General features: G+C 36.8%; 1 protein-coding gene across 1 annotated transcript in view; it reads left to right on the plus strand.

The window, feature by feature from the left end:
- The window catches only part of USP12 (ubiquitin specific peptidase 12), a 33,246-nt gene that overhangs the window by 8,295 nt on the left and 11,245 nt on the right, over window positions 1-13,706 (plus strand). Inside the window, exons 2-4 of the mRNA XM_021542004.3 lie at window positions 3,364-3,444; window positions 8,815-9,028; window positions 12,017-12,243. Coding sequence (XP_021397679.1) covers window positions 3,364-3,444; window positions 8,815-9,028; window positions 12,017-12,243 — 522 coding nt within the window. The remainder of the gene's footprint in view (window positions 1-3,363; window positions 3,445-8,814; window positions 9,029-12,016; window positions 12,244-13,706) is intronic.

The raw sequence follows: 13,706 nt of genomic DNA on the forward strand, positions 1-13,706 counted from the left end.
GTTTGTCTGTGCTTTGTTTTTTTTCTGCCCCTTTTTTTTGTCGAAATGTATGGCACCAGTGGGCTTTATAGTTTATTTTAGAAATTTGGGATTATGTATATTTGTAAAATATGAAAATCGGGAAAATACAACTGTACACATTTTGAAGATAATACACCTTCCTATTCCACTATAATTCCTGGGCTTTCATTCCACTAAACTGAAATAAAACCCTCATCTAGTTAGTGTTAAATGTGTTGAGTTTTACAAAACTCAAGCTCTTTTGAAAAAAAAGTTGAGAGATTTACTTAAGATACTTCCATGGTAAACACAGATCCCTTCATTAAGAAATTAGCTTTCAAGGCAAACTTTATAAATCCAATAGTAAAACTTTTTTTTTAACTTGATGGAGGAGATAAAGCAATTAATGTTCAACTGATTTGAACATGATTAAATAAAGGTTACATATGTGACTTACCATTTTGATAGGTGAAGCCTGCAGTAGTTCAGTTTTACACCTAACTTTCATTAGGTTTGCGAAGATCTTTGTGTAATCATTGATAAATTTCAGTAACAAATAAAAAGCAAATCTTGATTTCTTATTGTGTTCTTGTAAACACACCTTAGTTGCTGAACTTTCTGCTTTGTAAAGCTGCATTTCCTTAGCTGTGAGAAATGAGTGTTCTCTGTGCCTGTACTCTCGTCTCTGTGCTGGAAGGGGGTTAATGTAAGGCAGTGCTTGGTTGTGCAGCTGGATGGCTTTTACACTGATGCGATGCAAAAACTGGTAAAGCCCAGTACTACTGCAATATTATCATCTTCTTGGACTTCTGCTGTGCCTCTGTTGCTTCTCATTTCTGGTTAATGACCATGTGTCCTTCCCCTCAGAAGAACAAGGGAAAATGGAGGTGGATGTGCTGACCAAACTTAATGATGTTCCTTTCTGTCCCCTGTGTTATATCAAAGACACGTTGCAGGGTGGAGACTGAACACATGTTGTATGTGTTATTAGGTGAGCCACCAAAAAAGAGAGTTTTATCTGGGGATTTTCCCTGAGGATTCCAGTTAAGTGGCAGAGGAATAAATTCTGTTCTCCGCAGCGTACAGCACAGCCTGTAATTTCCCAGGTCTAGTTCAGGTCCTGTAACTCCATCTTGGCCAATGAAAAGGGAGGAACTCCCACTTATGCCTTAAACCTCCTGTATCTTCATGTCCGAGAGATGATACAGTACCACAGTAGTTGGTGGTGCTGCAGTGCTCCCCCTCTGCATCTGTATTGTGTATAATGGAAGAGTCAGCTGGGACTGATAATGTGGACTGTCATCATGACTGGGAAACACTTTTAAGCAAGGGATAATTAGGTTTTAAAATAACTTTTATGGGTACTACTTTAGTGTACTCTCGCTGTGTTTCTGCTCTTCGCAACCAATACACTGTGCACAGTATAAATGATTACTTTGGAGGGAGAGATAGCATCCTTTATGACAGACAAAAAGAGCTGTAAAGGGACGTCTGAGTAGCTCAAGGGGTTTTATGTTGGTGTAAAACATCCATGCTGCTTTGTACTAACATTCATAAACAGCTGCATTTAAACATAGATGATGCCATGCTTTGAAGTCACGTGAAAGTCTGAGCCTTGAATGAAGTGTCTTTGAATAATCAGAAAATGGAGACGATCTGGTAGCATCTCAGCCAAAGTTAGATCTTTACTATGCTAGAAAACTACAGTGTTCAGGTCTACACAAACAGAAACATCAGTGTTTATATCATATTTTCCTTTCAAAGATGGAGTAAAGTAACTGCTCCACCCTAGCTTTGAAAAGAGAAAGAATTTCCTTAAACCTGCTCTTGAATTTATTTTTAAAGAAGTAGAGATTTTAAAAATAGTGTAAAAGGCCCCCACAGTTCCTTCTTTTTCCTAGTTCATTTGTAATACTCACCTTGTCAGAGTTTGTGGGTGCATTTAAATAAGGCTGCAAAACTAAATATTCGTAGTCTCAGAGTGCTTTAATCTTAAATGAGGGTTTATACCCCTTTTCCTCACCACTATAATCTCCATTTGAAAACACCTAAAGTAACAAGCCCTGTAGCTAAATCCTCAGGAAAGGGGAGGCTTTATCAAACTGGGTAATTGGAGGGGATGTGACTGATGACAGCAGCTTGGGCTATGGTGTGAATGGAGCAGAGCTGTGGTGTGTCAAGTGTGGAGTTTTCAGGACTTGTGCCCTGGTCTGGTTAAAGTTATTACCTCCTAATGGACCTTTGAGCACATGCTTCCACTTTCAGAACTGCTCAGGTAGTTTGTGTGAAGTTCTGCAGTACCACGGTCATGCCATGGCAGATGCCACAGCACCATTTCATTTTAATTGTATACATTTTTGACACAGTTCTAATATTCATATATTTGGTGTAAAAAATGAACTTGTTGGGATGGAGTTGCACCTGGTTTTAAGGTTCTTTGATGCATATTATGTTCTGTTTTAGCTGCACTATATTCCTGCTGGAATATTCATGCTCATGTATTCATCTCATTGAGGATATATAAAAATAGTTATAGATATATAGATATCAGTTTTGTTGAGTGAAAGAAGTTGTATGCATTTCTATTTCTTAAAAGCAATCAGTGTAAGAGCTTATCCAGAGCTAGGTTTTTTTTTTTTGTTTGTTTGTTTGAATTTTTCAGCAGAGAAGTTTTTCTGTCTCTAAATAAAAAAGAAAGTAATGCCTTTCTTTGACCACACAGTGTTTACTGCACCAGTTCAGTCAACAGCCACAGAGTAACCAAAGTCACATTCTCTGACTTCTTTTTGAGGATCAGATCTGACAGACAGACTTTTTGGGCAAAGGGTGCAGCATTTGTACTGACCACCATCACTAGCTGTTTTCTTTTATTTTTACAAAGTTAAAGACATTTAGGAAAGCACTTTGCACAACTTATGTTTTCAGTGGAAGGGGAGCAGACCAGTCTCTTTGCTTCCTATGAACAATCTGCATCTCTTAACTTTTTCTGGAATGTGCTTTACAGTATGAAAATTATGCTTCTTAGAAGGAACTCACCAGTTGGCCTTGTATGACCTGCTTTGCATCCTGTATTAGTGCAAGTGTTATCAAAGTAATTTGAGTCTGGAAATAATAACAAAGAACATTGAAACAGTGTAATTGCATGAAAATACATAAAAACTATATAACTTTGAGATGCTTTTGAACAGCACATATTTGGAAACATCTCTAAGGTATTTTTTTAGTTGTAATCAGGTGTTTTGCAGGGTTTTTTTTATGGATGGTTAGTTGGTTTTGATTGTTTATCCTTGCTGAAAAACTTTTTTCCTCAGCTACTTTCACTGTTGCTACACTAATATTTTGCTGCTTTTGATTTTTTCCTAGGGCGCCAATGCCTCAGCTTTGGAGAAAGAGATTGGTCCGGAACAATTTCCAGTCAATGAGCACTATTTTGGTTTGGTTAATGTGAGTCTCAGACCGTAACTTACTGCTTTGAAAGGACAGAATGGGTTGGTTAAACTGCAAGATTGGGATGAGTCAATACTTAGAATTCTGAAATATACAATCGCTGAATTTTCATCCTATTGAAATGTGTTTCGGTATTTAGTGTATTTGTTGAAATATGCTACTGGATTGTTGAAATGGGCTCTCTACTGAATACTTTTATTTCTTTTTATTAGTTGTAGGGTAATTTTTACATCACTTTCATGTTATTAAAATATATAAGCTTAAAGAAGGCTATTTAAAATATGTAGCTTGTTGTTCATAATATGCCAACAAAGTAAAATAAACACATTAGAAAAAAAAAAATCTTCTGAAAGACTATGATGATAGGAAGTATTTATATCTGTTATTTATACTAAGATTAAAAAAAATTACAGCCCAAAGAGAAAATCAGTAAGAAATATATTGGATTGTTTGACTCAATAATTATTTTTAAGGAATGATTTAAACTTTAATTTTTGATATTACTGATGAAAAGTGTATCGTGTTAGAAACAGCATTATACTGATGTGAAATATTGAATTAGTCTCTTTTATTTGGCTTCAGAAAACTACATAGTTAAACCAGGTTGATTTAACAAGAGCTATTCTCTTGCTTTTCTTAATGAAACTGATTGTTTAAATGTTGTGCTGGTACTGTAACATGTCTCTACCTCCAGGTTCTTAGCACTGAGCTGGTTCAAGGGTCTGCAGTCTGACCGTACACTGTGGAGTCAGTAAACACTGACAAGCTAACTTCCATCCATCTCAAAACAGCATTGCTTAAATTCAAGTGATTTATTTTCCTTTCTCGTGAAAGCTGCAATACCCCCCAAATGCTTCTCTCGGAAGAGGAAATACAGCAGTTTCACTGTTACTGCCTGTCAGTTCTGCAGCTCAGCTGAGGCTTTCCATTTTTCCAGTGACAGGGTTTCTCGAATCTGTTACTCTGTTAACAGATAAACTGTTTTCTTAGTTTCTTGTCCAAGTCCAGAGAGGATTTAAAACTAAATTCTATTGTACATCCAATCTTAAAGTTTTACATAGTTTTTACCCTTAAGAAAAGGTTTATTAAAGGACAATCTTCCTAATATGTCATGAGACCAACAAATTCTGGCTTTTTGTACTCAAGGGAGAGTAGAAATTTGAGTGGATATTTGTCATTGCACTAATTTAAGAAGCAGGCAGCTACAATATATCAGAGTGCTGTTAATTTTCTGTCTACTACAGGAATTTTGCTTATTTTAGCTTCAAACAATAAAATGTTATGGGTTAAAATTCTTTGAATTGTAACAATAAAATGGGCTCTCATTATGTTTATGGCACACTGATGCTGGTTTTCAGGTACAGTGGCTGGCAAAGGCCATTCTGTGATGTTGATGCCCGAGTGGCTTTCAGATCAGTTCTGCAGGTTGTGTTTACTAACACAGAACATATACACCATAAATATGTAATAGGCTTGCAGCAGGTAAATCTGCCAGGAAAAGTGGAAGTATCAAGCTATGGCCAATTACTAGAAATTATGACAGAGATAATGAAAATAAATACTAGATAATTAGATAATAAATTAGTACTATTAGATTGAGAAGTATGGAAATCACAGTTTTTGTCTTTATTGATTTCTCTAATTTATTTGTAGCAATTACAGGAAGTGAATCTCCTAGGGGCTTATTAACATTTACTGCTAAGTTTTTCTAATTTGTTTATTGACTTTGTCCTAACTTTCTCCAGGATAATGGGAAAAAGGGAAATAATGTGGAAGTCTGTAGCTTTCTTCTAACTGTGCAATAGGTGACCATTTGAGCTGTCTGGGATACAGAAAAGGATTTTACATAAAGATGACAATTCTGAAATAGAGATCTGTCAATTTTCCAGAGGTAGCATAAAAGAAGAGGAGGCAAAAGCACTGTCTTACCTCTTTTCCAGCTTTGTGGTAGAATCTAGGGATTGTTCAGAGGATATGCTGAAAGAGCAATTTGAGAGGTAAAAGAAGACCTAAGAAAGGGCAATTATGGGAAACATATGGAAGACCAGATGGTTGATAGGAGTGGAAAATTCAGCTTAGACTTAAAGGGACAATATCATTCACTAAAACAGCAGGAAATATCTAAGGTACGTGGTAAGATGAAAGCGTTAGGGGTGTGATGTCCCATGCATCCGGACAACCAGGAGCATCAAGTCTGCTTATTATTCTTCTTTTCCTCTTCAGTGCAGTAATGCAAACTGTTCCAATCTATGTGCTTCACAAATTAAATAAATCATTTTATCCAGTGAGGATGAAATAAGATTTTTAATTTCAGAGAACTGCCTTGGAAACTCTTCAGCAGTTTACTAGATTTCTAGAGCAGAAGGTTTGGTTATGCAGTCTCTTGCAGTGGCTCCATGTGTTTTGGAGAAATCCTTTTCACCAGAATGGCTCATTGCAACAAGAAAAAATTGTTGGAGCTGCCCGAGCATCAGAGCTGTGAGGAACCCTAGAGCTGCTCAAAGACTGTGTTCCAAACAGAATTAAGTTCTCATAAATCTCTTTGTTGAATGGGGTTCAACAACCACATTTCTTCCCAGTTGTATGTGCCTCAGAGGAGTAAGCTATAAGATTATTAAGTGTTCATGGGTGTGCAGTGGTTTTGTTGCACAGTGTTTTTGTTTTGCCTACTGTCTCATTTTTCCACATAGATTTGGGTGTTGTAACTTTGTTTTGAGAATTTAAAAGAGAAAAAGAAAAGGGCTGTGTGTAAAATGTAGAGGATGCAGTATTTCTGTGAAACAATCTGATTTCTCAGAATTTAGAGCAGAAGAGCAATACGAACTGATAAAAAGAAAAAATGTGGATTTTTTTTTTTTAACATCTCTTAGTCATGCACAGCATAAGATGGTCCCAACAAGGTCTTTCTTACATTTTCCACTGCTGTTCTGAGGCAGGCTGGAGAAGCAGGGAGTCCCACAGTACAGGGCTTGTGCTCCTGGGTGCTGTGGCTCTGAGGCAGCGCTGCTGAGCTGGGGAGGAGGAAGGAGTCTCTTGGCAGCACAGCCCACTGCTGAAGGTCCAGGATTAGAAAGCAGAGTGGAGGTGTTGAGTGGGTGGTGGGAGCATGGGGAGGCTGGAGTAAGGCATTGGGTGTTTCTCTAAAGATGGGAACTGAAGTAATAATGGTGGTAAGGGCAGCATTTGTTCATTTATCAAATTGAGTAGTTGCATAGTCTAGAAGCCTCCCAACCACTTCCTACTTGTTGTTTTGTACAGATGCCTTTTAATTTTTTTTCATGATTGGGAGCATTTATTTAAAAAAAATTTGGAGTTTTGAGGTGATAAGAACTGATGCTTTCTTTAGAGATAAAACAAATGTGAACTAATTAAATTTTCTTCAGGAGTTTGCTTTCAAACATTCTTCTGTTGCCTGCTGTGTTTCTGAATCTGGTTGGAGAAAGCCTTTTATGAACTTAATCTGGTTGCTTTTATTTCATACTCACAGGCATGTAGGTTAACATACATTCATATTAAATTAATCTGAATTTTGTTCAGTGTTCTGAGGTCTTCATATTTTGTTCATCTCTCACCGCATGGTTGCCATTCTAATTAATTTATCATCAGACTGCTCCTTTTTAAAATTGGAATCTTATGAAAATTCTAATTTGCTTGCTTTTCATCTTTTGACACTTCCTGTAGAAATTTTAGCAGTTTTCCAGTTTGATTAAATTTTAAGAACTTTCTTAACACTTTAATGTAGTTCTCTTTTTATGGCTGTTCCTAATTATAAACTCCTAAACAGCTTACAATATTAAATGTTTTGACAGAAGCTACTGTGTGATTTCATCAACTTCCTTTAAGGTAAAAAGCCCCAGTTTTCCTCTTAAGTTCATTTACTTATTTGCAGATTTGGACCCCAAAGAAGCTAATATAAGTATTTTCTTAGCTTAAATAAAAAAAAATAATGGATGTTTAATTCATCACTTTAATATGGATACCTTAATGATATTTTGAATTTTTTTCTTCTTCTTTGAGTGTGTCTTAGTTATTTAGAAAGTAGTTCTTCATATTTCATTAATTTAAAATAGAGGAAAGTAATTAATGTTGAGGTTTTGTAATTAAGTTGCATGGTGCTCTTGTTTGTCTTAATTGGGAGAGAGAAAAAAGTAGTTACTTCCCTTTATTCCTAAGATGTGAAAGCTTTTAGTTCTTTTTTTCTATTGTAGGAACCTGCTCTTAAAATAATCTCTGAAGGCAGTCTTTGCTATATAATTCTCTTTATCACAATGATAAAGTCTCAGAATTTGCTATCTCTATGCGCTGCTATCTCTGTATAACAGAAGTCTGAATGTTATTTTCACATTTTGCACAATGTGTGTAGTAGGTGCGTGCTTCAATTTGCAGGTTGTGTGACTGCAGCTGAAAGGTTGGATTAGTTGCAGTGGGCCTCATAAAGATTTTTCCCACGCTTTCAGTGTTGGATAATAGGTTCCCCTGGAGGATGGCAGCTTAAAATTAGAATGGCACTGTAAGATTAGAATGGCTTTATCCACTGATGGCTCACCATGCCTTCCCAGGTGTGGAGGGGATGTTTGCAGTGTTGGGGTGAGCTGCAGACAGGGTCAGTGGCTTCAGGTGCCCAAAGGAGTCTGAGGAGAGGGGAGCATCTGAGGTGTCCTGCTACTAAGTGGGCTATGGATGCTTTTCCTGCTGATTCTGCTTTCCTCCTTCCAGTGGCTTGTCTCCTTCAAAGTGTGCACGTTCCAGTTGTGTTCGCTTTTCCCTGCAATCTTGATGTCAAGCTACCGACTGCCATAGCTTTGAATCCTAAGCAGGCCATGTCACACTGGCATTCAGGAGTTTCCTTAAACAAATCATGCCACCCTGCAACGAGAACTGAAAATGTAGGATCAGGTTAAAGTAGTTATTTTGGATTTTGCTGACAGCTATTAAGATTTGGAGAATCTAATTCCTGAAGTGTGTGAGACGCTCTCCATTTTCAGCTGAATTTCTTCACAGTACAAGGTCATGCTGTACATGTTTGTTGCCATTGTGACAGATATTTTTACCTGAGCATATTTTGGGAGATGTGATATTGGGGGCATTTTTTGAACATTTTGACCCAAATAAATGTAAAATATTACAAATAAGTTAAATTTTAAGTGAGACAAAATTAAATGGTGTTGTTCAGGTTAGCCTAGGTGTTTCATGCACTTACATAGTAATCCTTTGTGCAACATCAATACGTTTTTCTACATTAAAGTCAGGAAGAAACTACTTGCAGAAAGTTCGCCCCTGCTTATGCCCTCTCTTACAGCTTGGAATTAATTTTGCCTCTCTACAGTAATGCAATGCAAACTCACAGATCTCTCTCTTATTTTGTAGTTTGGGAATACGTGCTACTGCAATTCAGTTCTCCAGGCACTTTATTTTTGTCGACCATTTCGAGACAAAGTCTTAGCATACAAGAGTCAGCCAAGAAAAAAAGAGAATCTCCTTACATGCTTAGCTGATCTCTTCCACAGTATAGCCACCCAGAAGAAAAAAGTTGGAGTAATACCTCCCAAGAAATTTATAACAAGATTACGAAAAGAAAATGGTAACTTTTTTCTTTTTCTTGTGTAAAAATTATAGCAATTATGATTTAATTCTGAAGCTGACATAGTGGAATGCCTGTATGTTTGTGCTCTGTAGAATACCAATAGCTCTTGGTCCTGCAGTATAAACAAGAGGTGACCCCAGGATAAGGGTGTAACCCTGGAGCAGTTTTGAGAGGGAATCTTTGTCTCTCTCTCTCTTTTTATAGCGCTAAAGTGTATTGTCATATTGTCACTGGCTGCTTATGAAATTGCTTGTTAGTTTTGTTTTTCTGGGAGTTTAGTATTTGTAATCAAAATTCACTATAAAGCCTTTGTTCTTTGTTTTAAAGAAAATATTTTTTGAATGGAGGAATCGGTCTCCCACTCTTGAGTCTGTGGAAAGACTTGCCCATAAGAATCTAGATTAAATCCCCCTCACTTTTTAAAATTGACTTAGAATTTATATGTGTGTAACTTCACCTACTTTTAAAACCACTAAGTAGTTTTGGCAAATTGTTTTTTAAATGTCATTATCCTAAATTTCAAGAGATTTCTAGGGATTTTTCACATTTCTTTTTTCTTATCTGCAGGGCTAATTTGTCAGAATGCTCTAGAAAATTATTTAGTGTTAAAATATAAATGGAGCCTTGTAATCTGCTACTCAATTTGGATGCATTTTTATAAAAATACAACTTTTTTTCCTAATTACTGTATTTAAATAAACTGTATGAGGTGCCATATTTAACACTGCTGCAATAGATACGTTCATACTGGTGCAGTCTTTCCAAGACCATGAATGCAGACTGAAAAAGTATTTAAATGATGACTATCTCCGTAGTAAAAACAAGAAATAAAATATGATGACATTCCTAGTTTGACATGGCTCTTCAAGCAAATGCATTCCATGAGCTGTAATGATATTGTTAAAAGAAAGCTCTTGAGTGCTGTTCAATCACTTGCCTGTGCAGAGTAGGAAACTCATTCCCTTCTTTGGCATGTGTACTCGGGTAAGTGTGCTTGTGTTTGATGCATTTACAGAAATAGTTTGTTGTAACAAATGCAGAGAATCATTCAGATGGAAAGCAGAAAGCAAACCACAGGAGCCATTAAGTTCATTATGGAAAGTGTTCTTTGTAATGTGTAATTATGTCATGCCACTAAAATTCTACCCAGAACAAGGCAATTGGAAAACCTTCAGTAATGAAGTCAGATGTGGAAGTTCAACCCTTGTTTTTTGGGCCTCTTTTAATGATGATACTCTCACCTTTTTTACAAATAAATCGCTACATTCAGGCTGCAATTACATGGGTATCATATATGCCATTAAGTGCTTATTGTAAGGGTATATAATTTTGAAGAATAATATAATTTTTTAAGAATTATAATATAATTCTTATATTATAATCTAGATTAATCTGTTAATCTAGATTCTCTTCAGTCATTATCCAGATGTACCAGGGTGATGGCTGAGGACACAGACTTAATGTATTCTGGACTCCAAAGCTGCTGCTTCATCTTTATTTGCAATGTCTGAATATAACATGCATGTATTACACATCTCTGAACTGGAGAGGAGCTTTTCACAAGGGCGTGTAGTGACAGGACAAGGAATAGCTTTAAACTGAAAGAAGCCAGGTTTAGATTAGATATTTGGAAGAAATTATCAACTGTGGTGGTGGTGAGGCACTAGAAAAGCTGTGGATGCCCCATCCCTGGAAGTGTTCCCTGCCAGGCTGGATGGTGCTTTGAGCAACTTGGTCTTGTTGGAAGGTATTCTTGTCCAGAGCAGGGGAGTTGAAATTGAATAGTCTTTAAGGTCCCTTCTAACCCAAGCAATTTTATGTTTCTCATTAATGAACTTAAAGTTTAATTGCCTGGGAAGCAGCTGCTGGCTTGAAGTCAGCTGGAGGTGTACCATTGCATTTGCATGAAGTTCTAATTGTAAAATGAGCAATCCATAGCTTTCACTTTGCTGTAGTTAATGCTCATTACTGACTGGGCACATAGCCCTGACAGGCCTGTGATACTACACTGTGAAGAACCTCTCAAGGCTTTTACCTCAAGAGCCTTGTAGCTCTTGCCTTGCCTTGATTTACTTGATTAAATATAGACCTTGCAGTTGGCTAGATTGAACTCACTCATCTCAAAAACAGTGTAGTAGTTCATTAAATAAACTACATGGTTCTTACTCTTTGCCTGACCTATTGCACTACTTAACCTCTCCAAATGACCTAGATTAGCATCAGGGTTTCCCTACTTAGCTAATTACCCTGGACCTTTTTTTTTCTATTTGAAGTTTATTCCTGGATGCCATCAGGCAATGCCATCAGACTGTAAAGCTTCCCTGGAGTCTCTGTATGCATTTCAAAACTTGAACTTCACTGAGTATCTTTTTTAGTCACCTATCCACTCCTGTACACTGAAGATCTGTCTCTTAGAACATTCTTGGACTGCCAGCAAAGTGAAGTAATTGCACATTAAAAGACTTGTATGATATTAGCTGGGGATATAGAATGCTTTTTAAATAGGCAGGTAAATTTCCTCTCAGCAATTCCTGGTCAGAGAGAAAAGAAGTAACTATTGCTGAATCTGTGTTATCCAAGACATTGATCTAAGCTTGGCAGAGATAGCATAGCCCTTGTGGGAGATCCAAGTGCCATCTGGAAGCTGGGCAGGATGACCTATACCAGTTCAGGTGGCACCCCACATACATCGGTGTTTAGGTCATTGAATTGTGCCCTGGTTTTCTTGCAGTTTGGTTCGTTTTTCAGGTAATTTCAATCAGCTGAGTGATTTCTGTCAGTGCAAGCTGACTTGCTGTCCCCTCTTCTCACCCCTTATTTTTTTGGCTTAGTTTATCAAGTAGGCATTTTGGTTCAGTGTCGTATTGCTGTGAATGATTCAAGATGTGAAATGAAGGACTGGTTTTGAAATATGACTCTCTTAAAAAGCTTTCTGTAGTACAGCACTAACTGATCAGTTAGTAAGCCTTCTGTTTTATCTCACAGAACTTTTTGATAACTACATGCAGCAGGATGCACACGAGTTCCTAAACTACCTTTTGAATACGATTGCGGACATCTTGCAAGAGGAGCGGAAGCAGGAGAAGCAGAACGGGCGCCTGCCCAACGGCAGCGTGGACAGCGAGAGCAGCAGCCCGCCTGACCCCACCTGGGTGCACGAGATCTTTCAGGGGACACTGACCAACGAAACCAGGTGTCTGACCTGTGAAACTGTAAGTTCTCACGTGCTTTGCAAACACGAATGTTGCCCAGTTTCTTTCTTCAGTGATCTTTATATTTGTGTGAATATTTGCATTTTTTTCTTCGTTAGTGAGAACGTTCCAGCAGCTGATGCATGAATTGTAGGAAGAGTCATTTGATCAGTATTGGGGAAATGCCCAATTGGATTTTTTTGTCAATGTGATCATAATCACCTTCAAAATTTAGATCGGAAAATTCCAAAGTGGTGTATTCTGAAACAAAATAAACTCACGGATTTAAGGGTGTGAGATTCTTCTCAAATGTAATGTCTTAATAACTTAATGTCATACTTGGTGATACATCTCATAATTAAGTATTATGAATCAGTTTCAATGGATTCCTGGTTTTTAAATTTAAAGCCATTGAAATCAAGATATTAATAGTTGGCTTTTGGTACTTTGATAGTAGACTGGGATTCTCAAAAAACATACCTTCATGTTCATGAAAAGTAATCCTTCCCTAAATGTTTGTCCACAGGAATTCTTCTAATACTACACCCTGAGAAATAAACTTTCTCTGAGTATGCTATGCTAAAATATTTTTGAAAAGTTCTACAATAATAAGAAGAATGTATTTCATAAAAACTTTAAATTGGATTTTACCAGCTTGAGAAAGGGTAAAAGCAGCACACTTTGAAAATTACAGTAATTCTGTCATGGTCTATTCCTTAGAGATTGTAAAAAAGCTAAATGACTTTGGTTTTTGTATAACTTCATGCCAATTTTCTTTAACTTAATTAGGTAATGCAGATATGTCAGCATGACGTTGGAAGGGAGGAATTAATCAAATCTGTATATTTCTCATGTAATTTTCTCAGTCTTCTAGAAATACTCATCTCTTTTATTTCAAAGAAAAGAGTTTCATAATGTCACGTATAATGTAACTGCAGACTATGAGTAATTTAGGTGCTGATTCCACGCTACCATATTCTTTTTCTGGCAGATTTCCCCTCCCTAATAAGTATTTCTTGGCAACTGTCAGTTGTTTCTCTTCTAGTTCTTGAGCTGTTCCTTTTTTTTTTTTCCTTGAAACATGAGTTTAGCCTAAGTCTTTTGACACAACTGGCATCATTACCTTTTCTCACTGTGACATTATGAATTACTGCTGTCAGGATTTTGATTTAGGTACCATCCTTAATGCAATTTTAAAACACTGATATGCTCTTTGCTAGCATGTTTTAGTAGTTATCAGGTCTGTCCCAATTTTGAGAATTCTAGTAACACTGCTTAGGATTTCTTTTTCTATTAGCTATTGCTGATAGAAAAATCTAGCTATTGCTGAACAAGATAATAATCAAAATAATCTGGAAACTATTGTATCAGTTCCTGTTTGTTTAGTCTATCAGCTTGTGTCTAAAACACAGTGACCTGGAAATGAGCACTTAGAAACACATTTGGACACATTAAATGGGTAATATTACTGTGGATTGTGTCTT

The sequence above is a fragment of the Lonchura striata genome, chromosome 1, assembly GCF_050655825.1.
Source record: "Lonchura striata isolate lonStrDom1 chromosome 1, ASM5065582v1, whole genome shotgun sequence".
Classification (NCBI taxonomy): domain Eukaryota; kingdom Metazoa; phylum Chordata; class Aves; order Passeriformes; family Estrildidae; genus Lonchura; species Lonchura striata.